At 43.1% G+C, this 26,986-nt stretch overlaps 1 protein-coding gene across 19 annotated transcripts in view; it reads right to left on the bottom strand.

Annotated features, from left to right (window-relative positions):
- The window catches only part of MTMR3 (myotubularin related protein 3), a 46,774-nt gene extending 20,071 nt beyond the window's left edge, over nt 1-26,703 (bottom strand). For 12 of the 19 annotated variants that reach the window (XR_015739605.1, XR_015739606.1, XR_015739607.1 and 9 more), the window contains exons 1-6: nt 26,508-26,703; nt 10,713-10,782; nt 8,522-8,598; nt 7,389-7,478; nt 6,338-6,454; nt 2,260-2,292 (exon numbers count right to left, since the gene is read on the bottom strand). Coding sequence is in view for 16 of the 19 variants with exons in the window: in XM_087913161.1 (XP_087769287.1) it covers nt 2,260-2,292; nt 6,338-6,454; nt 7,389-7,478; nt 8,522-8,524 (243 nt within the window). In the remaining 3 variants the exon portion in view is untranslated. The remainder of the gene's footprint in view (nt 1-2,259; nt 2,293-6,337; nt 6,455-7,388; nt 7,479-8,521; nt 8,599-10,712; nt 10,783-26,507) is intronic. The other 7 variants (XM_026718616.2, XM_026718619.2, XM_026718620.2 and 4 more) reach the window with 1 other exon arrangement.
- Between the last annotated feature and the right edge of the window lie 283 nt (nt 26,704-26,986).

The raw sequence follows: 26,986 nt of genomic DNA, 5'->3' as shown, positions 1-26,986 counted from the left end.
TTCAAACAACAGCCACAAATCACCTTTTTTCAAGGCTGTTGTAATTTTGAACAGTCATTAAGCAAACTATTGTAAGTCGAGGATTTACCTGTGTTAGAATTTATGGACCAGTCTGATGTCTTGGGAAGAAGGCTGTCCCCCAGAGAGCCACAAAGGGCTTTAAAAGTGAATGATATCTAGAAGTCAAAGGCCTCGTTATGTTTCACTGAACTAAATACTCTTGTCTTGACTTCTTCCTCATAATAATGACTCTCTGTTTTCTCTTTGACACTTACAGCCCCCTCGGTTGTCACTTCTTCAGCTCCTCCTTTCCATCTGTTCCGCTTTCCTTCCTTCTGAACAATTTCCTTCATGTGCTTCATTACACTCCATTAAAAATGGCATATTTACTCCCTAGGAAAGGCGTTTCATGCTCCTTTGGATTCTGCCCTTTTGCCATTATATCCCATTCCCCGAGCAATCTCCATGCTGAAAATCACCACAAATCAAAACATACCATGCAGGTCAATAATTAGTGCCAGCCTCCAGTAATGATTTGCTGAATGTTTTTTTTAGCAAAATGCAATATTTAATAAAATAATGAATCAACTGTTTAGAGGGGGGGGGAATGTAAACCCTTTGGAAATAGGAAAAGAACAAACTTCCGAGGAGAAAAGCAAAACGACAACAATTTAAAAATGTATGCCAGGATAAAAATGAGCAGGGAGGGAGTATTTTAGAAATTTAAATGGAAATGACAGGAACATGTCAAAGAGTGGAACTGAAATGGATGCTATTAATTGTCCGTGATCAAGAAAAATTGGGGAAAAGGAAAGGAGGACTGTGAGAAAATTGAAAGCAATGGGCTGCAGGTGTAGATGCTGTAACTAGAGAATAAGGGTGCGGTTTGCGTAGGAAGACTGTTTAATATAAGCGTGAAGATTGCATCTGTGCCCAGCAACTAAAAGGATCGTAGGATTGCTCCTCTAAATTGGAGGTCCATGAATTGGATGGGGGAAAAAGAATTGTAACTTCACTCTTTTTTTGTGCATTTAAATGTACTTTTCTACAAAGGGGTTTGTAGGTTTCAGATCTCAAGGTGGCCCCAAAAGATTGAGAAACTCTACCTTATCCTCCCCTCCAAAAGAAAGAAAGAAAGAAAGAAAGGTAGCAAGGGTGAAAGGTTGACTTAAATCCGGAGTCTCCAAACTTGGTAACTTTTAAGACTTCTGTACTTCAACTCCCACGGCTGGCTGAGGAATTCTGAGGTTGGGGACCCCTGGTTTAAGTAATTAAAACATCTGCAGGAAAGCAACTAAGCTCAGAGAGCACCAAGGACCCCTCCCAAAGTCACCCCTGCATGAAGCTGACGAGGTCTTCCAAAATTGAGAAGTGGGATTAATGAACAAAAAAGCATGATGGGTGTGGCAGAAGTCAGGAAGGTTTGGCAAAGAGCTACAGAAAAAAATAGTTAATGATCGTGGTGCAAATTAGATCTCGTCCCATTTCCCTTTCTTTGTCTCATCTTATCCCTTTAATTTCTTTGACTCGGCTATTCCTGCCCGCTTTTCTGTGCTCTTCGTAAAGTCGCTTCCTCCAAAAGTGAGTTTGGTCCATACATTACCAATTACCTTCCTGGTTATGAATGAGCATGCAGAACTAGTCAAGCTTACCCCTGGCATTTCACAGAGTATAATCTCTAGGAATGTTGATTGCCTGTAATTAAATAAACAATCTCCTAAAGATATTAGAGAAGCTTCTGAACTGGCTGTGTACTGTGGCTGGGAAGAGTCACTTTGGCAAAAATACACCAGGAAGGGAATTAAATTTTTATTTTTTTTTCAAGATTAAACCAAATGGGGGAAGAAAGACTATGGTGTAACTCAACGTCAAATCTGAACCCTTGGAACGGAGTGAACTTATTATCCAAGACTTATTTAGGATCAAGCCCAGTTCAAATGCATAACTTTTGGGAGCGACCGAATTTGGACAACCAAGAGAGAAGCCTCTTGCATTTCATGCATGCATAAGCTATCGTTGTTGAATATAGTTCCTCTCAAGAGATGGGTGTGTCAGCACTTCAGAGAAGCCATCATTCCATGACTTGGCCACTGGGCCTACTGAATCTTTTATTCAGGTATTTATTTATACGGGAGGCAACTTCATGCTCTGACATGATCCATGCACGCCTGCCTATGTCGCAAGCCACAGTCAGCACATGTTCACTATTCCAAGCAAAGGTGCGGCAGTACAAATGCTGAACAACAGTGTTCTACTTACTGAGATCTCATAAGCGGCAAACTTACAGACATTCTAATGAATTGCAAATAAAGAACAGAATTAGGCAAAAACCAAAGATGGGAGATAAACCTACATTGGCTAAGTAACTTAACAAACGCAAACGGAACACCGGGCCCGTTAAACCGCATGCCCTGATTGGAGGGAAGCGGTGTCTATTAAAGCGGAATGGGATTGTGTATTTCATGGAGGTCACCCCTTTTGTGCTTACGAAGGACAAGTGATGCATCCCCGGAAGGACACAAAGTGTAGACCTGTTTTTCCCATGGCAGTCTGCTAAAGCAAAGTTGGCGAAACTGAAGTGAATTTTGGGGCTACTAATTCTCGCCTGGACAAGACGTTCAGAAGCAAAAACTCAAGAAGTTCCACCCAGCGTTACAAGAAAAGCTGTTTTTGTGATTCAGAGGCACGGCCGACTCTTCACGACCCCACAGCATGCCAGGCTCCCCTGTTCTCCAATATCAACTGGAGTTCACACAAATTCATGTTCACTGCATTGGAGACACTATCTAACCGAGAAGGAAAGAGACAGGGGATCCATTTTCAATGAGGCGGTGAGATAAAAGCTAACCAAGATAGAAATGCCAAATAAGGATTTCACTTGTTAACTCCACTGATTAAAAAAAATAAATACTAAAAAAAGAGGAGGGGGGGGGAGGGGAAGAGCTCTCCAAAGTACTGAAAATTGCAGCTGCACCACTTAGAATCAAAGCATTATAAAATTGCAGAATTTGCAGAGTCAGAAGGGACCAGAGAGATCATCGTAACCGACGCCCTGCAAGAATCTTTCCTAGATGAAAACTCCAGCCCCGTTTAAACACCTACTAAGTATTTAAAAACTGTAGCAGGGAAAAGTTCCTTCCTGCTCTGGGCCGACAGTTTGATTTCCTAACCATTTTTTTTTTCTTGGTATGTTCATCCGTCGCCCCTGTCAGGTAGACCAAATCGATAACTCCGCAGGAAGGCTAGAACTATATGTACTGAGATAGGCCAGGGCTTCTCCATTTCAGCAACTTTAAGAAGTGGCTGGGGGGATTCTGGGAGTTGAAGTCCACGCATCTTAAAAGTGACGTCTGAGAAATACTAAGATAGGGTAGAGTAACAGAATATTGCAAGTCCCCTCCTTCTTTTACCCCACGGAGGAATCTGCCCGAGCCACTTCCCAACGCTATCTGATTTACAGACTACAGAATAACAGAGCTGGACGGGACCTTGGAGGTCTTCTAGTCCAACCCCCTGCTCGAGCAGGACACTTTCCAGGAGTTGTGGTTTCTTCAACGGCTTCGGAGTCTTCTCTTCAAGACCGTTTCCGGGGTTCTTTGCCTCCTTTGTTTACTTAAAACATTTATATAGCCGCCCATCTTATAACCAGCTCCGGGCGGCTCTCAATCAAAAGTTAAAAGAGCACGAAAGCCATATCAGAACTGCAGAACTAGACACATTAAAAACAACAAAGACCTGGCGCCAAGCCAACCTTCCAATGGGCAGACACCTAATCTTAAGCCAGAGCTTGGGTTTGGGGGGGGGCAGGGGGGAGAGCCAGCAGGTCTTCACAGTTCTATGGAAGGCTAGGGGGTGGGTTTCGGGGGCAGGGTCTTCCATAGGGCAGGGGCTGCTACGGAAGAGGCTAGCTAGCACCCCATCAGGTAGCAATTTTTAGGGGAAGGGACCAAGGAGCCTTCAGATTTGGTAGGTCAGGTGGATGTCCGTAGGGAAAGGCAGCCCTGCAGATCGGCCCTTGTTGCCACGTATTTCAAGATTCCTATTGGAATCTCCTTTCTCAGAATCTCAGCCCACACATCCTTGCCTTGCCCAACTGCTACAGAGAATGCTACCACCTCTGAGGGGGTCCTTGGTGCTCTCTGAGCTTGGTGGTTTTCTTGCAAACTAGGTCAAATCACCAGTGCTCTGACGGTGTTATCTAGTTTGGGTAATGAAATATCTTGCACGAAAACCACCAAGCTCCGCGAGCACCAAGGACCCCTCGTTTCGACTCCGAACTACCAATACCCTCCTTTTATTAGTTTACTTCCACACCGCGGCTCTTGGTAACCAACTATCACAGCTCTCCCTGGTCTTTCCCTTGCAAACAAATAATTAGTTGGCTGTATTCGCCCAAGAGCTAGCCTAGCCAAAATGATTGTCACTGTGTAAACTGTGGTGGTTTAATGGAGGGGTCCAAGATGTTGTGGGAACCCAGCCGCTGTCCTTGTATTTTATGCAAACCAGGCCACGTTAACGCCGTTTTACGGTTTGCTTTCGGCTCGCCGTGTTATAGGCACACTACAACTGTATGGTTTGTGAACCGAGGTTGGGAGTTTGGTGTGTTGCACAAACCAGCTCACAAACGGAGCTCTTGAACCGCTGCTACCTTCTGCTGTAGTTGCCAGAGGTTTTCTCATCGCAGTAATCCCCATGCGATATTAAGAGTATAAATTCATCTAATATTACATAACCGTCTGAGACGGTACCCATTCCAAGCGCTCACTCTCGCATAGCCGAGCAATAACTCACTTTCATATCACTCGCAGCTGCATTCTTGACTTAGAATGCTGTCAATTGCTACACAAACAACGTTTTTGTTCTTTGGGAGGTTAATTTTGCAACTGATTCGCTGCACATCAAACACAAGAATCAGCTAAAATGAAAACGAACTCGCAGCTGCAAAGGAGAGAGAGAGAGAAACCAATCCAGCCAAGTCTGAACAGGGGTATCTTTCTGTTTAATTACAGAATTATACATTATGGATTAGCACTGGGGACTTGTTAAAAAAAAAAGAAGGGGGTGTGTGAAAGAACTTTGGGTTATGGCTGATCATGCGAAGGCAGGCTGTGGAAAGTGGGGGCTAGGAAAAAAAACCTGCCATAACCTGGCTTAATATTAAGATATAAACCAGAGCCAGTTTGGCATAAGTTTGGTAAGGAACCAGACTAGAAACCAGGAGACCGGGAGTTCCAGTCCTGCCTTAGGCATGTAAGTCAGGTGGGTGACTTCTTTTTCAGCCCAGCCAATTTTACAGTTACGGTTGTAGATAAAGTAGGAGGTGGAAGAGCAAAAAAATGGCTGCCAGGCCTGCTACAAAGAACCAATCTCCAACTTCAGTTTTATTCCCCCAAAGGCTTCCGGGCCTCACATCCACAGAATGAGCATTCTGGGAAAAATAAAATAAGAATATTGATGCTGTTCAGGACATTCTTTGGGAACAGGCCAAGCAACTCAAAAATGACATGGCAGCTGGGGGGGGGGAGGCTGCAGGTGGGGAGAGAAGAGGAGGGATCCAAATAGGATCCTGACTGGCTCAAGGTTGACTCAGCCTCCCGTCCTTCTGAGGTTGGTAAAGGAGGACCCAGATTGTTGGGGTTTGCAAGAGGCTGACTCTGTAAAACACTTACAAGCGAGACGTAAAGCACCGCGAAGCGGTATACAAGTCTAAGGGCTATTGCCATAAAGGAAGGTTCCCCAGGTGTTGTGCCCTGTTTGAGATTTTGAGCATTGCATGGCAGAACCTCACAGCCTGCTTACAATGTCCCAACAGCTCCACTCGAACAACAAAGGTGGGGATTCGTTAGCATCAAGGCTGAGTTCATGATCAGGATAAATGCTAATTCTACTACATTGCTTCTCCCTGTGTCCTTGCTCTGAGGCGGTGGGAGAGAAACAAGACCAAACTCTTGCGGCTGCGAGGAGGAGGGGTGTTGACTTTGACAAGGGAAGTTTCTGCAGCAGAATATGCACGAGGGTTAAAATAATACGGTAGTAATAATTAAACAGGGATGCTCTCCTCCTTGCCGTCCATCACCCGTTTTGAACCAAAACCTGTGCGCTTTAAAATTCCACCCGCCTCTCTGCACTGGCATCCACAACCAGGCGGCACGAGAGTTGACGGGCAAGCAATTGAAATGCCACCAATGACAGATGTTGCCCCAAATGTTACAAGGGAGGCAAAACCAGCACCACCACGCTGGCTTTCCAGATATTTCCCGTTTCGAACTGAAGGCCTACCCGTGGCAGCTCCCGCTTCCCTCACCCCCAAATTTCTGGTCCAGAAGAGACAACTTACGTTCACCACGGATTCCTTAAATTTGATGTGAAGCCTGTAGTTGGACAGGGCAATGACGGCATCATCGGCTCGGCCGACGTACTCGGTGCTCTCCCCGTGAAGTTCGAGAAATGGGACCTGCAGGGACAGCGGAAAGATTCGTTTCCTTTACAGGGGGAAGGTGGCATCCCAAGACCAAGGATGTCTCCTTCAGGGAAGACACGAGTGGTGAAGGGAGGCAAATGTACGTGTCCCAGGATAACGATGTGAGATCAAATTTAGGTCGGTCGCCGGGGACCAGAGATGTACTCTTCCGAGCTTTCGGACTCATGTTGGGAATTCCTCTCTACTGGAATAGGTGCTTTGGGTTGTTCTGTGAACCGTGTTTATGTGGTGCCTTCCTACTGGCTGATTGGTGTGTTGATGGCTATCGTTTCCTTGTGCCGCCAAGCACTCGGCTCCAAAGTATCTGATAAGCTGGCGGCAATTCAGCACCCCTGTTAACTGGCCCGTTTCCCGGACTTCAATCATTTCCCTGGCTGTTTTTGTACCTGCCCGGCCAACAAACTCAGTAAGCTGCAAAATTGAATGCGTGTCTTCATCCATTGCAATGTGAGGCTACCCATGAGTTCCGGTCTCCTTGTCTAAACCGCTCGCTTGTGTTCTTGCAAGCTCCTGAAGACAAAACCTTTGGTCTCGGTGCCCCACCCAGATTGGATCCTGCCACAGTATATTATATCCCAAGATAATGTTGGATCCTGCAACATTACCTTAGAACATGTTCAGAAACCCGATGGTGGAAAGACCTAACCATCAGACCTTTGAATCCCAGTTGTAAGTCCCCTGTTTTTCAGGCGTAGCCTTGAAAGGTAGCTAAGGGACCAGTGCTAAGTCAAGGACTGTCTAGATTTAGAATTTTTGCAACCAAGCTCACTGCTTCAACCCAAAACGTTTTACCTTCCAGGTCGAAACCAAATCAAGCACCTCGAAGTTCTGCTGTCTCATCTAGTCTAAATCCCACACAGCCCCTGGATCCCACCACCGCAAGATCAAAGGAGAATCAAGTGATGACCTGGAGATTTTCGTCCTCCCGGATTAGCTGCTTCCTGGGGAAGATCTGATTAGCTTGGATGCATTCAAGGCTATGATGAGTCTCTTCATCCTGAGAATGATTAAGTTTAGAAGTCAAACTTATGATTCTGTTCGTGTCAATACACTTGTACGTGCTAGTCACATTTCTTCTACTAACTGAATAATCACAAGGATTCATTCTTAGTCACCACATTCTGAAACTCTCTTCCTCTACCAAACCCTTTAGAGCATAGAGCATAAAATGTTAAGGTTAGAAGGGACCTTGGAGGTCTTCTAGCCCAATCTTCTGCTCAAGCAGGAAATCCTCTATCATTCCGGACAAAAACCTCCAGGGATGGAGAAAGGCTGGCTGGGGAATTCTGGGAGTTGAAGTCCACAAGTCTTAAAAGTTGCCTAGGTTGGACACCCCTGCTCTAAAAGCTTCTACGCACGTTCACAGGTTAAGCCTTAGCATGAGACCAGTGGCAGTCTCCTCAGTACACAATGGTTAAACTACAACTTACTGTAATCTGCAGACCAAGTCAAATCCAGGGCTGTAGCTGCACTAAGGATGTAATTTATTTTTCTACCCGAAATTCTGGAAGCATCTCTTGTTGTGCTGAACACCTGTTTTTTTGTTTTCCCTCCGTGAATTGGAAACAAGGGTACAGAGGCACACAGAACAGTCTTTTTGTCTGTCCAGGTAAAACCAAAAAAAGGGGTGAAGCAGCTTCATCTGGATGAGGCTTCCAAGGATACCAATGACTAGCTTAAATCCTCAACTTGCTTCTTCCACTAAAACCTCAATGTCCGTATGACGTCCTCAACAGAACCGACAGAAGTTAACTGATTTTTGCTAGTGTCAAAACGATCTTCTGAAGGAGTTATAATCCACCGTAGTAATTTGAAAGTGTGTGTGTGGGGTGGGGGGAGACGGAAGGAGACGGGAGACGATGACTTCAACTCCCAGAATTCCTCAGCCAGCTTTCAGGTTACCAAGGTTGAGAAACACTGGTTTAGCGTGACCAAACTTTGCTAGATTGCTGTCAACACCTAAGGGTTGCCCTGCCCAGCGTTCCTGTGCTTTGGCTCCCGTTTTCCTTTTGCTCCCCTCTGAAGGATCTGGGCACGTACCATGACAGAGCCTAGCTGCTAGGCAAGGCCCTCACCCTTGCTTTCCAGTTCCGCAGCGCTATATATCATGGAAAGCTCTGGAAGACAAAATTAGAAGGTGGATACTGAGAGCAATATATTTATTATTTGCAAAGAAATATCACAATATCAGAAATATTAGAATCGCCCCACAGACCAAAAGGACATATGATAAAATTTAGAAGCAGGCATTACTAATTGCATGATGTTTTGCTTAAAATATTTACAGACTGCATTTCAACTCAAAACTCTTAACTGAAGTGGCTATATATAACAAAAGGAGTAAGACACTCTTGAAATTAACATATAATCTACATTAAAAAATTTCAAAAATTCAAAACACTTAGGGTTCAAATTTGAATCCGACTCAATGAACCTGTTCTGAAAAAAATGACTCGTATAATATATTTAATGATGATAAATATAGTCAACCACAAATCTGACCTGTTTCTCAACTGTTTCTTCTGCTACAAATTAATTCCCTTTTAAATCCTTTTGGTGTTCAAATGCCAAAGACTAAAAGTAAAAAAGAAAATGCATTTCATTTGCTGGGCACGCCTAAAACAGCTCCTTGGATTCTGGGCAATTTATTTCCTAATTAAGTCCAACTGCTGTAACGTTCAATTCAATTTTATGTTGCTGACATCACAATTCTAAAGTGGGTGTAGAGATCCAGTGTCCTCTAGTACTGCTGAATCTTAACTATAAGTCAGCAAAGCCACAACTGGGAATCATGGGTACTGTTGTTCAAAATGGCATTGGAAAGCAAAGTCGACCCTAAGCCAATCATTTTACAGGTTGGCCATTAGTTATATATTTAAGAAGTCTTCTTAATATTCCAGTGAATGGATCAGTTCCAATAACAATCCTTTTTTTTTTTTTTTTGGAAGTTTCTGGTCTGATTTCCTGAAGATGGTAAACTGTAAAAAGTAGCTTGTTGGATTTTGGCTTAGGGCTTCGTGTGGATCTGTCACAGCCATTTGCAAATCACGGTTTTTGTAGGTTATGTTAACTTATCCAATTGCAGATTGAACAAAACGTGTATCTGTGTGATATGTGAACCACCTTTTAAGAAGGTGAGCATTCAGTAAATCAGATCTAGAGAAGATACTCTGATCTGTACGTTCAGCATGATATATATGGAGCCCCAAATGCAAGGAAAGTAGGGTTTTAGAAACCAGGGAAGGTCAAGCACCTATCACTGCCATTCCTGCTATGGTTCTGGCTAGGAAGAGAACGTTGGAAGTGCAAAGTCAATCTTCCCCAGTGACATCCTAAGTTGCATCACAAATATAATGACCACAACTCTCAGCATGTTACACTGTCCTGGCTAACTGATGCCATTTATAGGCATAAAAGCCAGATGAGTGACTTAGGCCAATCTCCAGGAGGCAGTGAGTTCTAATCCTGCCTTAGGCATGAAAGCCAGCTGGAAACTTTGGCCCATTCCTTCCCTCTCAGCCTAGCTCACCTCACAGGTTGTTCTTGTGGGGAAAACAGGAGTAGGAAGGAATATAAAAATAATAAAGGCGGGATAAAACTTCAGGTCGGTGCTGACTAAGAGACAGGATGGAAGGAGAGAAAGATTTATATGCATAGTCTATATGGATCTTTCCTAATTAAGGACTTAATGAAATCAAGGCTCCACACAAAACTGGTTTGGTTGAAGAGCAAAAAGGAAAATTAATTACTGGTCCAGACTGTGGCTTTCCTAATGCTGAAAAAAACACAATTTGTGGATAAATAAGTGTTGGAAGAAAAGGAGGAGAGGGAGATTGAAAATATGATGGCAATGACTTCCATCCTTCCGAGGTCCATAAATCGAGGACCCAGATTGTTGGGGGGCAAGAGGCTGACTCTGTAAATTGCTTAGAGAGGGCTGGGAAACCACTGCGAAGCAGTATAGAAGTCTAAATGCTAGTGCTATCTACCATTGAACAGCTCGGCACAAATATCTGAAAGGTTAAAGAAAAAAATTATTGTGCTCTTTCAGCATACTTCCACTCTTGTCTACAGGCAGAATCAAAACGATTAATAATAAATACACAGAAAGTTAAACAAGGTAAGTGATTGGCTACAAAACGATGCACAATAATTAGCAGAATTTAAAACAAAAAAATCCAGCAATTCTGAAAAAGGAAAACTGCTGGGCTTTAAGGATCTGTAAACTTACCAATCAACAATAAACCACTTTGACAGATTTCAGATGCGATTCACGATTGTCAGGTATTTCACAGTGACAGCTGAAAGGATAAAAGAGTATTCTGTAATTAAACTGCATCGATTGCTTGGGAGTAAGCTGCATCCTAAAACAACATTTAAGCAGCAAAACGAAACAAAATGCTTCTAACTTATTCTCCTAATCTTGGTCAATACAGGTAATCCTCGGCTTACAACCATTCAAAGTTACAATGGCACTGAAAAAAAGTGACTTATGACCAGTTCTCACACTTTATGACCCAATGGTATAGTGATGGCATCAAAGTTCAGGTTCTTGGCACTGGTGTGCAATGGTTGCAAGCATCCCAGAGGCCTGGGAATTCTCATTTGCAGCCATCCTTGGGAGCTTCTGACAAGCGGTTAATGGGGAAAACCAGATTTCCCTAATGATTGCAGGATTAATTTAACAACCATAGTGAGTCGCTTAACAGCCGTGGCAAAAAAGATCGTAAAACGGGAAAGAACACATTTAAACAAGTGCCTTGCTTATCCACAGAAATTTGGAGCTCAATTTCCGTCATATGTCAAGGACAAAGTGCATACAAAGGGTAAGTCTATATATTAGGAAACCCCGAATTACTCCAAAGCTCAGGGCTAAATCAAACTAAGGTCTCCCTGGTTTGTTGCTCCCCAAGAAGCTAAGATCTCTGGGTCGGACAAATGCCCCGAGATCCTCATTTCTTAGCTGAATTGTTCTTGCTGTTTGCCAAGTGGGTACAAAGGAGCTAAGTGCAAGAAAAGGAAGTCGGGAAACTTCCAAATATTAGCTCGGGGAATCTGTTTTAGACATGAACTCCAGCAATCTCAGAATGCAGGAAACCAATCCAGAACAATTAAAGTGTTCAACTGACAATCCTAGAAATGTGATATTCCCACCCCCCCTCTTTTTTGTTTTTTGGCTAAAAACAAGGATGGGAGACAGTATAGAAGACAGACAAGGTCAGGAGGCAGTGCTTACATTCCCGTCAAATCTTACCTGGGAGCCTGCCAGTACGTTTTCTGGCTTTTACAAGTCAACCCTAACCTACATCTCTCCCTTACAAAATCCAATTTCCTCCTCACCCCCCCCACCCTGGAAAAATGAAAATAAAACCGATAAAGCTCCCCGTGGACAGGAAATGAAGGAATGGTCTGACTAGGCTGCCCAACTCTGGAGGAAGTTTCTGCCTTCCCGAAAGCTGTCTTTGCGTTCAATGAACGTGTTCTTGGAGCTCTGGGTCTTCCAGGCTCAACTGTTAAATGGCAGATAGTTGCACCTCATTATTACAAGTGAATTTAATAAGGTTTGTGGAAGACTTCCATTTACAGAGGCATCAAATGGAAATAGAGATGTAAAACCTACGGCATCCCTTCTAAAGTCTGCTCAAGAAACAACAGGCTGGATATCCAAATTACCTTTCAGATCTGCTCCTTATTTTTATTTTTTTTAAATCGTGTTTCTTCTCAGCCTACCCTCTTTTCCAGATTGGAAACCAGCTTTGCAGATACGATCTGCTTACAGATAACAACAAAGATTCCAGCTTCCCTTTTTTAAAAAAAATGCCAGCTCCAAGCCGGCCGATCTGGCCAAAAAGCCGCCCTGCGTGTGCTGGCTTTACTTCTGAGTAAACAAACCCGGAGTTGCAGATCAAGCCGGCCTCAAACCTCTTTGGTATCTCAAGCAAACAGAAGCATGTGATAACACAAGTTAAAACATGTGCCCTCCTGCTCGGATTCTGATAAGTTTCTTCGCCTATTAATAAACATCCGGTACACCCACATTCAAATTTATGTCTTAGGTTCTGGAGCAACAGAAATCCAGGGACCATAACAATGAAAAGGGACTAGCCTGAACTGGTGTGCATGTGTACAGATATACATGTTTAATTTAGTTTAGTTTATTGTCATTGCACCTCGTACAACGAAATCAAACACCATCTTTAGTGCACATCATGACCCTGAAAATAAACACAAACATACATCCTTCACACTTCATACATTGAAAACCCTTAATGTTGCATTCATATCGCACTATATACTGTACAATTCAATAGAGTTCCTGTCCTGGGATGGAAGCTGTTTTTTTAGCCTATTTGTCCTTGTTTTTATTATCCTGTACCGTCTGCCAGATGGTAATAGTTCAAAAAAACAGGGGTGCCCAGCATGAGATGGATCTTTGAGGATGTTTTGAACTTTCTTAAGGCAGAGGAAGCTATAAAGTTCTTCCAAAAAGGGGAGAGGGCAACCCATGATCTTCTGGGCAATGACATTAACCCTCTGGAGTGCTGTCCTGCCTGCCACGGTGCAATTGGCAAACCATACAGAGATGTAGTAAGTTAAGATACTCTCTCTGGTGCAGCGGTAGAAGGTCACCAGCAGTTTTTCCATGTATACATATAGCGGATTATACGTAACACGTGTGTAATCCACTACAGTCTTAAACCCGGTGTAAAGCAACACGTTCTCAGTGTCTTCTCCTTTCCTCTTCCAAATCCTAGTGTATCTTCTACAAACAGTCCTCTGCTTACAACAGCTCATTTAGTGACCAGTCAAAGTTACACCACCGCTGAAAAAAGGGACTTATGAGCATTTTACACAGGTGATTTACTGACTCCTACTTATGAAGGGGTCACATGATCCCCTTTTGACCAGCCAAGTCCGTGGAGAAGCCAGGCTCGCTAAAACAACCGTGTGACTAATTTTAACAGCCGCAGTGATTCGTTTAACGGATGTGGCAAGGAAAATGGGGTAAAACCTCCAGAAATGTCACACTTAGCGACATAAAGGTTGGGCTCAACTGGGGTTGAACGTTGCGGACTGCCAGTAAAAAAGAGTTGTGTAATCGTTTCACGGTGAGTTGGCTGATTCAAGCTGGCATCTTGAAAGGTGCTGCTCCGATCAGAATTTAAGAGAAATTCCTTCAAGTGGAACGTGACTTGGTTTCACGGGCCAATTAATCTTGTTTTCTGAGCAACGATACAGGAAATCCTGGACTTCAAAGCATTGAAACCACAGAAGAACACCAACCTCCCCTACACTCCGCTGAAGATGACACCTAGCCAGGTTAACAAAAGGTAAGGGAAACCAACCCACAGGCTTGGAGAATGAAACCTCCACCCTCATGATACACCCGAGCTACAGATATTCAGTTGCTTAGTGACCGTTCGACGTTACGACGGTGCTCAAAAAAAGTGAGCATTTTAAACAACTACAACTGGTGCAGCGTGCTCCTGGTCACACGATCCAAATTTGCACGCTTGGCAACTGGCATGTACTTATGATGGTTGCAGCATTCCCCCTTTGGCGAACCCCCGATGAGCAAAATCAATGAGAAGCCGGATTCACTTAACACCCGTGTTACTAGCAAGTGCCGTGATGATTCACTTAACGACTGGGGCGAGAAAGGTCATAACACGGAGCAAAACTCATGCAACAGCTGTCTTGCTTAGCAATGGCAATTTGGGGCTTCGTTGTAGTCATAATTCGAGGACTACGTGTATGGAAATGGGTTTCCCTTGTCTTCTGAGATGTTTCTTTCCCACTTCCAATTTTAGATACGATAGGATTTCTTGGGAAAAGAAATATACATACACACACACACAAAATTCTAGCCCAACTTTTTTTTTTTTTTTAGATTAGCCACGTCAACTTTGTTTTGCTTCTCAGGCAGGGGAGAACTTAATCCCATTCCGAATATAAGGATATCCCTAAAACGTCATCAAAGAGAGGCACATAAAGGTATTTCAGCAATCTCTTTTCCCATCCATGGCCGCAGCCTTCAGGACCACACAAAGTCCAAAGAACAGATTTCTCAGATTAGGGTCAAAGTAGTGGAAAACGTTTTGTTTGAAGAACCCTCTAATTTCAAAAATAGAAACTCTGCAATAAAATCAATAAATCTGACAGTCAGAGCTCCCCAAAAAAGACATTTGTGCTTGAAAGAAGAGAAACGATTTAACTCCAAAAGTTTGATTTTCAACGCTGATGAACATTTAGCCGCTGCCTCGCTTAACAACAGAAATTTTGGGCTCAGCTTTGGTTTGGAAGTCGAGGATTACCTTTCTTCATGTATTTAAATGGCTTTATGATAGTATTCAAACTGCCCAGAGTCACTCAAGTGAGATAGCCGACACAGAAATTAAACAAACAAACACCATAAGGCATGAATTTGGGAACACATGCAAAACTTCCACTGATAACTTTTCTTTTCCTTTTGGCAGAATATTTAGTTGTCTTCTTTTTAAGTGAGCCCTTTATCCATATTATTAAAAATGGCACCGATACGGTTTGCTCGCAGTGCTCCAAAATGTACACTTATCATCACACAATTAGGGGCAGCTCCTCTTTCGAGGAATCAAGCACAGGCCATTTATACTGACCTCGTTTCTATCAACAGGAAAGAGATTCACCCTTTCTCCAGCAATTCCCCAAACAAAACCTTGAAGAGGTACATCAACAATTTTCAGTTGCGCTCTGTAATTTCCAACCTCCTGATCAAACACTGGGCGCAAGTGAGCAGCAATTTAATGGAGTAAGAGGGCTCTTCCCAAACTGAGGATGGTGTCCATTAGGTAGAAAATACAGTGCCTTGCGCTGTACGATAAAGTAAACACCGAGGAAAAATAAGCCTTCCCCTTCTAATCTTGGTTATTTTATAACGCCCTAAACTATGCCAGGTGGGCTCTTTAGGACAAACGGGGAGCTTTAATCCACCTCAGAAGGATGGGCATGGGAATTGAAAGGGCCATACTCTAATCTGAGTAACTTTATAACTTGGGTAAAGTTAAAAGTAAAAAAATCTCTGACTTGAATTGATTATCCTAGGGGGGCAAATGGTCATGGTATCTATTTCATTCATTCATTCATTCATTTTTATTCATTCATTCATTCATTTTTATTCATTCATTTTTATTCATTCATTTTTATTCATTCATTCTGTGCCTCCCATCTCCCCTGGAGGCGATTCTAGGTGGATTACAATCAATAACATGGATTTTTCTTTTCTTTTTTTACAGTCTTTTAACCCCTTTATTCAGGGTGGTGTTAGGTCAGCTGAATGGAAACCAATACACAACCTTAAAACAACAAACAACATGGAATTTGGGTTTTAAATTCCTCAAATTCATCAAAATGGAGAAGAAAGGAGCAAGATGAATGGAGCGGGGGGGGGGGAGAGATGGAGTGTTACCTTGGTTCATTTAACACCCCCCCCCCATGACACCCCCCATTAAGTGGGGATCTTGAACAACAGATGGACACAGGTGGGTCTGTACAGCTTGAGACAGGCCTAAAACACATTCTGAACATCAGCAAGAAACAACCATCAGGAAATGCGATATTGAGATGTCAAGAAAAGACACAGGGTTCAGCAAAAAATACAGATGAAGCTGTCCAAAATCATTACCTAAGAAGTCCATGGGCCTGTAGTCAGTGGGTGTGCGTGCCACTGAATCAATCCACAGTTAATTATTCAAGCCAGAGTCAGCCGTCATTTCAGAAAAATGTGGAAGGACGGCTTGAAAATGAGATTCAAGGCAGACACTTAATTAAGAAAATGGACAAAAGGCATTCATTCATTTTATCAACGGGTAAGAGATTCTCGAGTTCAGCCAGAGGTTCTGAGAAAGAAGCAGTCGTTTTAAACGTATTTCTTGATTAAGGGGTCAATCTGCAGGATCAATCCGAAAATCTATTGAACTTCTCCGCAGTTGCAAGACAAACCGTAGATTTCATCTGTCTACCTTTCTAGTTTTACGGGATAGTTTGCTTGTCTTCTCTGCAAATAGGTGGCAAAATGAAGGTATGGAGAAGTGGCTGCACTGCACATTTTCTAGCGTTCCAGGTGGTTTTGTATATATGTATCTTTCACAGAAGATTAATTACATTGTAGTCAAAGTGAATATCAAAATATTCTTAGATAAATCATCTTATCTAGACTTCTGGCACATCAGAAAAACTGCAGACTTTTTTTAAAAGGATGGAATAAATGAGATAGCTATTACATCTGTTTACAAAGCTCACTTCTATGGAATTTTTAATCTCCCTTATACAGGTAGTCCTTGACTAATGATCACAATCGAGCCCGATATTTCTGCCGTTAAGTGAATTTTGCCCCATTTTATGATCTTTCATGCCATAAGTTGTTAAGTGAATCACTGCAGTTGTTGTTAGTAACACCGTTGTTAAGTCAATCTGGCTTCCCCATTGACTTGGCTCATCAGAAAGTTGCAAAAGATGACGTCTCCCTAGGACACAGCAACCGTCGTAAGTATGAGTCACTGGCCAAGCATTTAGATGGCTGCCACGGTTGTGGGGGAAACGGTCACTGGTCACTTTTTTCAGCGCCATTGTAACTTGGACTGGTCACTAAGTGAACGGGTGTAAGTCGAAGGCTACCTGCATCGGATTTCTTAAATCATAAAACAAGGAGCTGGGAAGCAACAAGAGGCATCCCAGAACATTCAAACGTGAGGGCAGAAAAAGATCCCAAGGCGAAGCCAAAGCTGAATTACTCTGTGCTCCTGGGCAAAGCAACCTGGTTGGTTTCAGGCAGAATGCACAAACCCAATTCCCTACAGGAATGCGCATTGTGAGAAATTTTTAAAAAAATTACTTAGCAAAAAAATGAAATAGGAACAGCGGCAGGAGCAAAATTCTTTTCCATCTGAAAAGTGCATTATCTTGCTTTGAAAGCTTGTCTAATAAAGTAGAAAGGTTCACTGCATACAGACAAAAGAACCTAATTTGATCATGCTAAATACCCAGCCACAATTTAATGTTCCCCATTCACAGCAAATTCTTGTTACCGGGATTGTGAACAGCGAAGACAGAAGCAGAATATCTGGATTTTCCCCGTGTTTGTGCTCTTTTAAGTAGAAGATGCTGTTGCGAAGTCCAAAACAATTATCTTTGCTCTGATAGTGAACATCATCTCTACCACAAACAATTCCAGTTAAATTTTATGCATTTGGTAAAGTTCAAAAGGATGCCATAACCCTATAGGGCGCCCGAAGTGGTCTAGTTACAGTCTAATATATTGCACTTAATAGGGAAATATCATTAGCGTTCTCTAAAAACAACAGCTTTAAAAAAACTGAACTGGCAACTTCCTGCTTAGCTTTGTACCGTGTCAGCCTATAAAGAAATATACTAGTTTGATTCATCCATAGCCAGCTGTATTAGCAGATCCTGGAAATGGATTATGGATAGAACTCCCTACCAAAAGCATACTCACTGTTTTTAAAGGTTTGCTTTTTATATAACATTAATTTTCTACCTGTTCCAAACTGATGTCAGCACTGACTCATTTCCATCCTAACAGATGGAGAATAGCAATCCTACAGAAGACAGTCTACTGCGAAATAACCACATTAAAACCTGACCGTCTTGTAATAGCTGCTACCTTCCAACATTCATCCTGCTGGTAAAATGGGGCAAAATTCACTTAACAACTGTCTTGCTTCACAACGGAAATGTTGGGCTCAATTGTGTTCGTAAGTCGAGGACTACCCGCACTGAAGTCTCATCCTGGGGAATTTAGATCTCAACTACAATGAATTAAAGGGGAAGAACAAGAAGAAGAATTCGTGTTTGAGAAGTGGGGGGGGGGAATGAAAAACTTCCCTTTTCTCCAATGGAAGGCCTAAAAACCCGGGAGAAACATTGGAAGAAATAAACACAAACCTGTCTTCACATTATTTTGAAAGGACAGGCAGGAAGTTATAACAAATGAAGTACATACATTCAGATTTTTCTTTTAAACACCATTTCCTGAAAAAGTAAAGACGAAGGAATGATATGTCCAAGCAAATAGGAGCAAAGGCAAGGAAGAAAGATTTGGACACCAGGCATTTTCCAAGCATTCAATGTCCTGGATAATCAGATCCCTAGACACAACTAAACATTGGTTTTTGTTTTTAATTTTGGGGGGAAAGTCTCAAAACACACACCAATCCCTGAGTTAATCTTATGAAAAAGCCTTAGCTTTAACAGGGAATGCCATTCCACACAATTAGAAGAATGACCGCTGGTCCAATTCACAATGTTTGCTGAATATCAAGGAGTTTCTATTAATACGGAGCTTTGCTGACTCAGCTGTTTTGCTCTCTGTGACCCAATGGACAATAAACTCACACAATGGTGTAACTGTGATAGCCTGATTCATACACTCATGCTCAGATATAATGGCTGGGTTTAATAACCGCGCCGAACGACAAAACCACCCTGCAGGCTTCTTTTTTTAAAAAAAACAGGAAGGGGAGATCTGCAGAATTAGTCCAATGGTCAGGATAGATGTTTAACATCTAAGAAGCAAGCCTACTTCATACATGTTCCTTCATCCAGTCCACCAATTAGCGATCGACTCTGTATGGAAATTTCCTTAGCATTTTTAATCCGTGCAAATGGCTTATACGTGTTTCCCACAGCCAATTTAACCTATCATTGGAGGAAACTAGATCGAGACAGGTTTGCTATTAATATGTTCAAGATGAACATATTAAGGTTGCTATTAATTGCCCCGCTCCTTTAAATGCGTGTAATAATTTCATAAGCAAGAGAATCTTTTATCTCCAGGAAACACATACCTTGAAGGAAAGGTTTTCCTTTTTTTTTCTGACATAGCTGTCTTTGGTGAACCTCCCTAAAATCTTGCACCAGGTTTTCCAGAGATTCTTGGAGAAAGGACTTTGGAGTGGCAAATTCAGAAGTTTACCTCTGCTTTAAAAAATATATGATACAATACTTTTCTTAAATTCACATTCCTTAGGGAAATGGACTGGCAATGACACTAGGAGGGGTGAGAAGACTGGTTCTCACTGCTTTCCAACCTCAGCAAAGTGTTGGGAAATAGGAAATAATTGAAGGCCCTTTAACGGCTGTCTTCCAAATAGCAACAAATGATTCTTGGACTTCTCACCCTTATCAGAAGGGTTTGCAAAAGATGATTTTACACACACACACATACAGCCACTACCACATGCTCCAGATTGGAATTGGAGCATAAATAAGTTAAGACAAGTTGATCACAAATTCAACAAATAGGAACTGCTACTAGGTTTATGAGCAATACTGGCATATTGTGTGGCCCTAACACAGGAACGTGTATAAATATTTATTCTGACTCAAATGCCCTTTTTTTCCCTCTGGTGTTTCCTTTATATTTCCTCAGGGAGCTGTCCTCACATTCTAAATCACTTATGAATATCGCTTAATAATTATTTTGAGTTATAACCTAATAGGCAATTTTAAAGGTAACTAAGACCAAAACAAGACAACATTTCAAACAAATCAGTGTGCTGAACAGAATGAAAATAAATAAGACACCGCAACCCAACTCCCCCCCTGGGAATCACTGCAGCCGTAGCAAACGTAAAATATGCGACCTTAAAACGTAGGAAGGTGGCTTGTCCATCAAAATGACATCCCAGTCCTGAGACGGCCGTAAACCTGGTCAGAAGGGAGTGAAGACAAATTCCCAAACACTGGACCGCACTTCAGAGCAGAAGCCAAGAGCGAAAGAAGAGTTCCTTTTCTTCACCAGCAATGTTGGTATATTTAGGATCCCGAGGAAACACCTTCTGGTTTGTATAAACACACTGAAAGGGAGTTTGTTCAATTGAAACAGGCCTCAGCAACCTAAGGCGGGTGGGGAGGAACCTCAGCCTCTCTCACTGCAGGCAGGAAGAAGTCAAGTATGACCTAAGCAGAGGTAATGCCAGAATTATTTCATCTCTCCCCCCCCAGGAATGCCAAGGAAGATGGCACACTTAGGATGGGCAACTAGCGGATCCCCAATACTCCGGTTTAAGCCAATTTTCAGCATGTGTCAAGCCATGCAGGTAGTCCTTGCCTTACGACCACGACTGAGCCCCAAATAACATTCGTTACGCGAGTTTTGCCCCGTTTTTCAAACTTCCTTGTTACGCGAATCCCTGCAAGTTGTTAACCACACGGTTGTTGAGTGAATCTGGCTTCCCCGTTGGCTTTGCTTGTCAGAAGGTCGCAAAAGGGGATTAGGTGACCACGGGAAACGCTGCAACCGTCATAAATATGAGTCAGTTGCCAAGCGCCTGAATTTTGATCTTGTGACCAGGCGGTTGTTGCAACGGCCGTGTGAAAAAAACAGCCGTAAGTTACTTTTCACCGTTGTTAACTTTGAATGGTGACTAAGCCGAGGATGCCTGTACTAAGGGAGTTGGGATCATTTTTTTAAGGAGTGTGATAGAAATGCTAGGCCTCCCAGGGGCCTTCATTCCCATTCTTAAACCTCCCCAAAAAAGGGAGGGGAAGGGAAATTGGTCTGGCACTCCTCTCCAAGAAAGTCACCAGAACTTCCTGTTCTTCTCCAGTTCGTCTTTTGCATCATCCCCCTTCAAAGGCTGCGGCATGGAAGCACATCTGATACCCAGAGGGGTTTTTGAAATATTTACATTCTATTGAGGCTGGCATTCCTTAAATATCATTTTAATTTAAAACTGTTTCATTAGCCTACTTCTGTCAGTCATTTGAGTTAATAAGCTTGTCTGTGGCATGTCTGACATGCTAAACAGGCAATGTAAAATCGAAACGGCAGAGTGTCTGGGCTCGCACAGCGCAAGCCTCAAAACCCCACCAGGGCTAAGTTCCCATTATGCTTTATTGCCTCCCATTAATCACAGACCCGATTGCTTTCATCAGGCCTCTATGTTTTACCCCGTTTGTTCAGGAGCTCAAAGCAATACACACAGCAATACACTCTTCTCCCAATTTTTCCCCACCGAAACAACAATCTGGTGAGGCAAACTGGGCTGAGAGAAAAAGTCGATCAGGCAGCTTCTGTGACTAAGAATGGAACGGATCTTCACACTTAGCCCAACATTTTAACTTTCACACTGATGTTTCTCAACCTGAGCAACATTAAGTGTGGACTTCGATTCCCAGCATTCCCCAGTCAACCCTGTCTGGCTGGGGAATTCTGGGAATTGAAGGCCACATAACTTTACCAAGGTTGAGAAACACACGTTATATGGTGGTTCCTACCGTATGTTAAGACAGTTAACTGGATTCCTACAAAACTATGATCCACAAACTAACCAAACAAACTTCAGCCTAACTGTAGCATGTTCTATAAACCCAACTATTTATTTTATTTATCAAATGTTTATGCCAGCCATCTCCTCTACCAGGTGGCTCTGGGTAGCAAAGAACTATATTCTTTCTAGAACAGCTTGGTATAACAACCAGCAAACTGCAAAGCATTCCCCAAAATAATGCCTACCGCAGAACTGGGAAAAGATGGCTATCTGTGACCCAAAAATGACTTTAAGGAAGTCATAAAGTAAACGTGCCAACAGTTTAATTCAAACAGGCTCCTGCAAAAAATCCAAAACCTAGTAAGATTGGTGGTGGTTGTTTTTCTGAATACTTCAACATGAGCATGATAGATCACATGAGAACCAGCTGGAATTGCTCTTTAACGAGCTGTATAATTTATTTGAAGAAAAAAAAAATCAAAGGAGAGCCTTTACTTCCTCTTACTTCATTACACAGTTCCATAAGCATAATAGCAACCTGCAATTTTGCCCTCAAACAAAAAAGAATAAAAGTATCCCTTTTGCATTCATCTTAGCTCTTTTTCTGCCTCCCTCCCTCTTTAACACCTCTGCAGTTATATAATTGCAATGCACAACTCAATGTGGCACCAGAGATATTTTGCTTTCTGCCACATGAAATGACACAGCAGTTTGCTAGCCCGAGCATTCAGTCCTCTGAAGCGCTTCAAAACCTTGATGTTGTCGGTGGTGACTTCAAACCAGGAACCTGAACTGAGTATTTAAGCCTCTGCCGATACTTCCGGTCAGCTGAAAGGAAGCCGCTCGGGAAAGACTGGAGAATTTCCTATAAGAAACGGCATTTCCAAGGACTGCTCGTTGTGTTGGCTGAAAGGCCAATTCCAGGCGTGCTCATCTGTTTGGACTTAAGTTGCAAAAGTCAATTCCACCTTGCAGGCCCCCAAGCCAGGATTCCTTTTAAAGCGACTATTTTTGAAGAGTTAACAAGAGACAATTAGGCAGAGAGGCAAGGAAAGACTACGGTACAGAACGGAGGAAATGGAAGCTTCAGAGGTAACCAAAATCGGCAATATTTTGCCATTAAACGGCACAATAGCGCAAACCCAAGCTACCATCCCATTTTTAAGTCATTGCTGAAGAAGAACCGATTGAAGGCCAGAATAAAAAAAAAAAAAAACAGCTGTCTTCTCTCTGCCCAGAATGTGGTAACTGCACTCCACAACTTCAAAAATCATCAGCAATATGTAATAGGAATGTAAATTTAAACCTAAGAGGAAAAGACTATAGATATTGTGCACAAGAAATATGTACCAACCGACACACTGTAGAACTGAAAGTTTATGTTTATGTTTGTCTATGTTTGTTGTTAAAAATAAAAAAAAACTTTTTATAAAAAAAAAACATCAGCAAAGCATTCAGTCTCCCACAGGGAATACCAGTCAACCTGCATGGCTGCAGTAACGATAGTCCTCGACTTATGATCACTTCCCTTGCCAAGAGAAATGTACGTGAGTTTTGCCCCATTTTACCACCTTCCTTGCTAGGGTTCTCATAAAGTGAATCTGGCTTCCCCATAGACTGACTTTGCTTGTCAGAAGGTTACAAAAGGGGAACATGCAACCCTGGGACACTGCGACGGTCATAAGTTTGAGTCAGTTTGCAAGCATCTGAATGTTGATCACGTGACCACGGGGATGTGGCAATGATAATTAACTGTGTAAAATGGTCGTAAGTCATAAGTTACAACGGCCTCGAAGAAAGGGACTAATGACCATTTTTCACACTTATGACCGTTGCGGAGTCCCAATGGTCACGTAATCAAAATCCAGATACCTGCAAACTGACTCATATTTATGACCGTCGCAGTGTCACGCGGTCCCCTTTTGCACCCTCCTGACAAGCCAGATACGACGGTGTGCCTCACTTAACAACTGCAGTCATTCACTTAACAAATGCAGCAAGGAAAGTCGTAAAACGGGAGCAAACCTCAACGTATTTCTCACTCAGCAACGTAAATCCTGGGCTCCATTGTTGCCGTAATTCAAGGACTACTTGTAATTATCACAGTATTTAATAACCAATGTGCTGATACTTGTGTTTAATCATTTGTGGCCATTAAGACTTTAGGAGCTGACTTTTGTTCCAGCGCCGCAGCACTATTTGCCCCCCACATGCAACTTGGGGAGAGAAGCTTTACAAACCTGCCCCAATCCCTTAAATCATAATAATCACAGCCCAGATTACAGTGAGAGGCAAAGGAGGATGAATTCTCCCCACCCCCTTTTCCAGGTAGCCTAATCTGCACGATGAATGGAAGCGAGGAAGTGGGAGATGGGAGTTACTCTGAATTAACCACCACTGAGCCCAAGGATGATTTAATGCTAGTTAATACTGGCTGGAGTTAGGACCAGCTAGACAAACAAAAACAGAACGCTCAAAACCTGGGGAACAAAACAGAAAGAAGCTGCTACGCATTCGTGTGGGAGAAAGAAAGCAAGGAGCACGGGTCCCAAATCTGGTTGCAACCGGTCTAGGAGAGGCAAAATTACATCTCTTCTTTACTTACCAATTTCTAGAGACACAGCAGCACAAAAGCAGATGTGGCATCCCTGCTTCCTGGTTGAAATTGGACGTTTAAGCAAATGTGCATTTGCCTGGGCTGGAAAGGAGCAACCTTATGTGCTCCAATCTGGGCATGAGCCCCTTATAAGATCTTAGGGGTTTCTCTTCAGAGCTTAGCTACCTGATAGGACCCCCAGATGCTACTCAACTCCAGCCCCCATCAGCCCACCCGTCTCCCCAACCCATGACTTTCCTCCCTGTACTCTCCACAGGGCTGGTAACCCCCTTTCCAGGACACCCCACACCCCCTTTTTCCCAGCCCCCCCCCAGTACAGCCGCCATGCTCCCCAATCTGTCCCCTGGTCAGGGATGATGGGACCCGGAGCCCATCTCCCCATGATGGGTGGATCCCCCTCGCAAGCCTTTCTGCCCACCTCTGCCTCCACAGGTGCAGACCAGCATCCACCTGACTTCCATCTCCATCCTCGTCCTTCTGGTGGCTCTTCTCATTTAAAGGCAAAATGGGGGGGGGGGGTATTATTCCTTCTTCTGACTAATTATTAATGGGCAGAAGTGATGGTGATTTATTATTATTAAGATGTAATCTTCAATTCGATTCACAGTCTGGGACAGGTAAAAGCTTAAACAGGTCATGTGCCAGCCAAGGACCTAAGAGCTATTAAGGTAATGTCTAAATATATAAGGTGGTTTATTGCCAAAGTCAGAATATTCAGATCCAATAGGTTCAAAATTTCCCTGTATCTAGGCAGCCCTTTGGATATTGCTGGAAGGCCTCCTATTTCTATTGACACAACCATTGGTTTCTTCCTCCACCATCGCTCAACTTCAATTTGCAGATGGTGGTATTTCATTATTTTGACCCTAATCATTTCTCTTCGATTCGTGCATCACCTGGTATTGCAATATACATGCGAACTAGACTGTGTTGTTTCTCTTTGTCATAGAATAATATATGTGGATACAGGCATAATTTTGTATTTATTTATGTATTTATTCATTCTGTCATGGTTATGTAGTTTATATTGGACGTGACAACCCTTTGAGAGCCACATGCAACAAAATTTCATTTTAATGTATGCCGATTAGTGTGCATTCAAAGTGATAATAAAGTTATTCTATTCAATTTTCTATTCTACTCTATTCTCTATATTGCCTTCTATATTCTACTCCCTATGTTGTCTTCTATATTCCATTCACTATATAGTCTTCTACAGTCTATTTTATTCTCTATATAATGTTCCTCTATTCTAGAACATAGAAGACAATATTATTCTATTCTCTATACTGTCTTCTATGTTCTATTCTATCCTCTATATTGTCCTATAGTCTATATATTCTATTCTATTCTCTATATTGCCTGCTATATTCTTCTATGTACCCTATGTTGTCTTCTATAGTCTATTCACTATATAGTCTTCTATATTCTATTCTCTATATTGTCGTCTATGTTCTATTCTATTCTCTATATTCTATTCTATTCTATTCTATTCTCCATATTGTCTGTAATATTATTCTAGGTTCCCTATGTTGTCTTCTATAGTCTATTCACTATATAATCTTCTATATTCTATTCTCTATATTGTCGTCTATGTTCTATTCTATCCTCTATATTCTATTCTATTCTATTCTATTCTCCATATTGTCTGTAATATTATTCTATGTTCCCTATGTTGTCTTCTATACTCTATTCACTAGTCTTCTGTATTTGTTCTATTCTCTATATTCGGTTCCTCTATCCTAGAACATAGAAGACAATATTATTCTATTCTCCATATTGTCTCCTATGTTCCCTTCTCTACAGCGTCTTCTATCATTGTGTTCTATCAATGGACGAGACTTCTTCTTCTTCTTCTTCCTCCATCCTCCTCCTCCTCCTCCCCCCCCCCCCCGGGCGATTAAGATCACCCTTAATGGGCCAAAAGGGGCTTGTTGGGCTCACCCTCGTTAGTTCTTACCCCCCCCAACACACACAAACCCTCTGCCCCCAGCAGCATCCTTCTCCCTCCCGGAGCGACCAGACCCCCACTCCCTGCCTCCCATTCCCCCCCACCCCAACCAAGGCCCGCGCGGCCTCCCCAACCAACCAACCCCCCCCCATCCGGCGTCAGGCCTGGCCCGGCCCGTCAGAAGCTCACCCGGCAGCGGCGGCGGCGGCTCCTGCCCATGGCACGGCGGCCCTCCGGTCCCGTCGGCGGCTGGGCAGCCCCTGCGGGGTCCTCCGTGGCGGGCCGTGGCGGCGGCGGCGGCCGCTCTTTCTCGATGCCCGCCCAGCCTCCGCCTCCCTCACAAGCCAAACAACATGGCGGCCGGGGGTACACGCCGGGGGCGGGAGAAGGGGCGGGGCCGGCGGCGGGTGGGCGGGGCGCGCCTGGCCCCGTCCCGGCAAATGGGAGCGCGCGGTGGGAGGGGGGCGTGGCTTGCAGTCGCAATCTCTTCTGTCATTATGAAGTTTTACGGATTTTGGAACAGAATAGGAGCTGGAAGGGGGCTTGGAGGTCATCTAGTCCAACTCACCCACCCCAAGCAGGAGACCCTGGGCCGTTTCAGACCAATGACTGTCCGGTCTCTTCTTGAAGACCTCCAGGGATGAAGCGCCTACAACTTCTGGTGGCAA

The sequence above is a fragment of the Pseudonaja textilis genome, chromosome 15 (genome assembly GCF_049901715.1).
Source record: "Pseudonaja textilis isolate UNSWEBS1 chromosome 15, rPseTex1.2, whole genome shotgun sequence".
Taxonomy (NCBI): Eukaryota; Metazoa; Chordata; class Lepidosauria; order Squamata; family Elapidae; genus Pseudonaja; species Pseudonaja textilis.
Note: the sequence above shows the minus strand (reverse complement) of the source record. Positions and strands in the feature narration are given on the sequence as shown.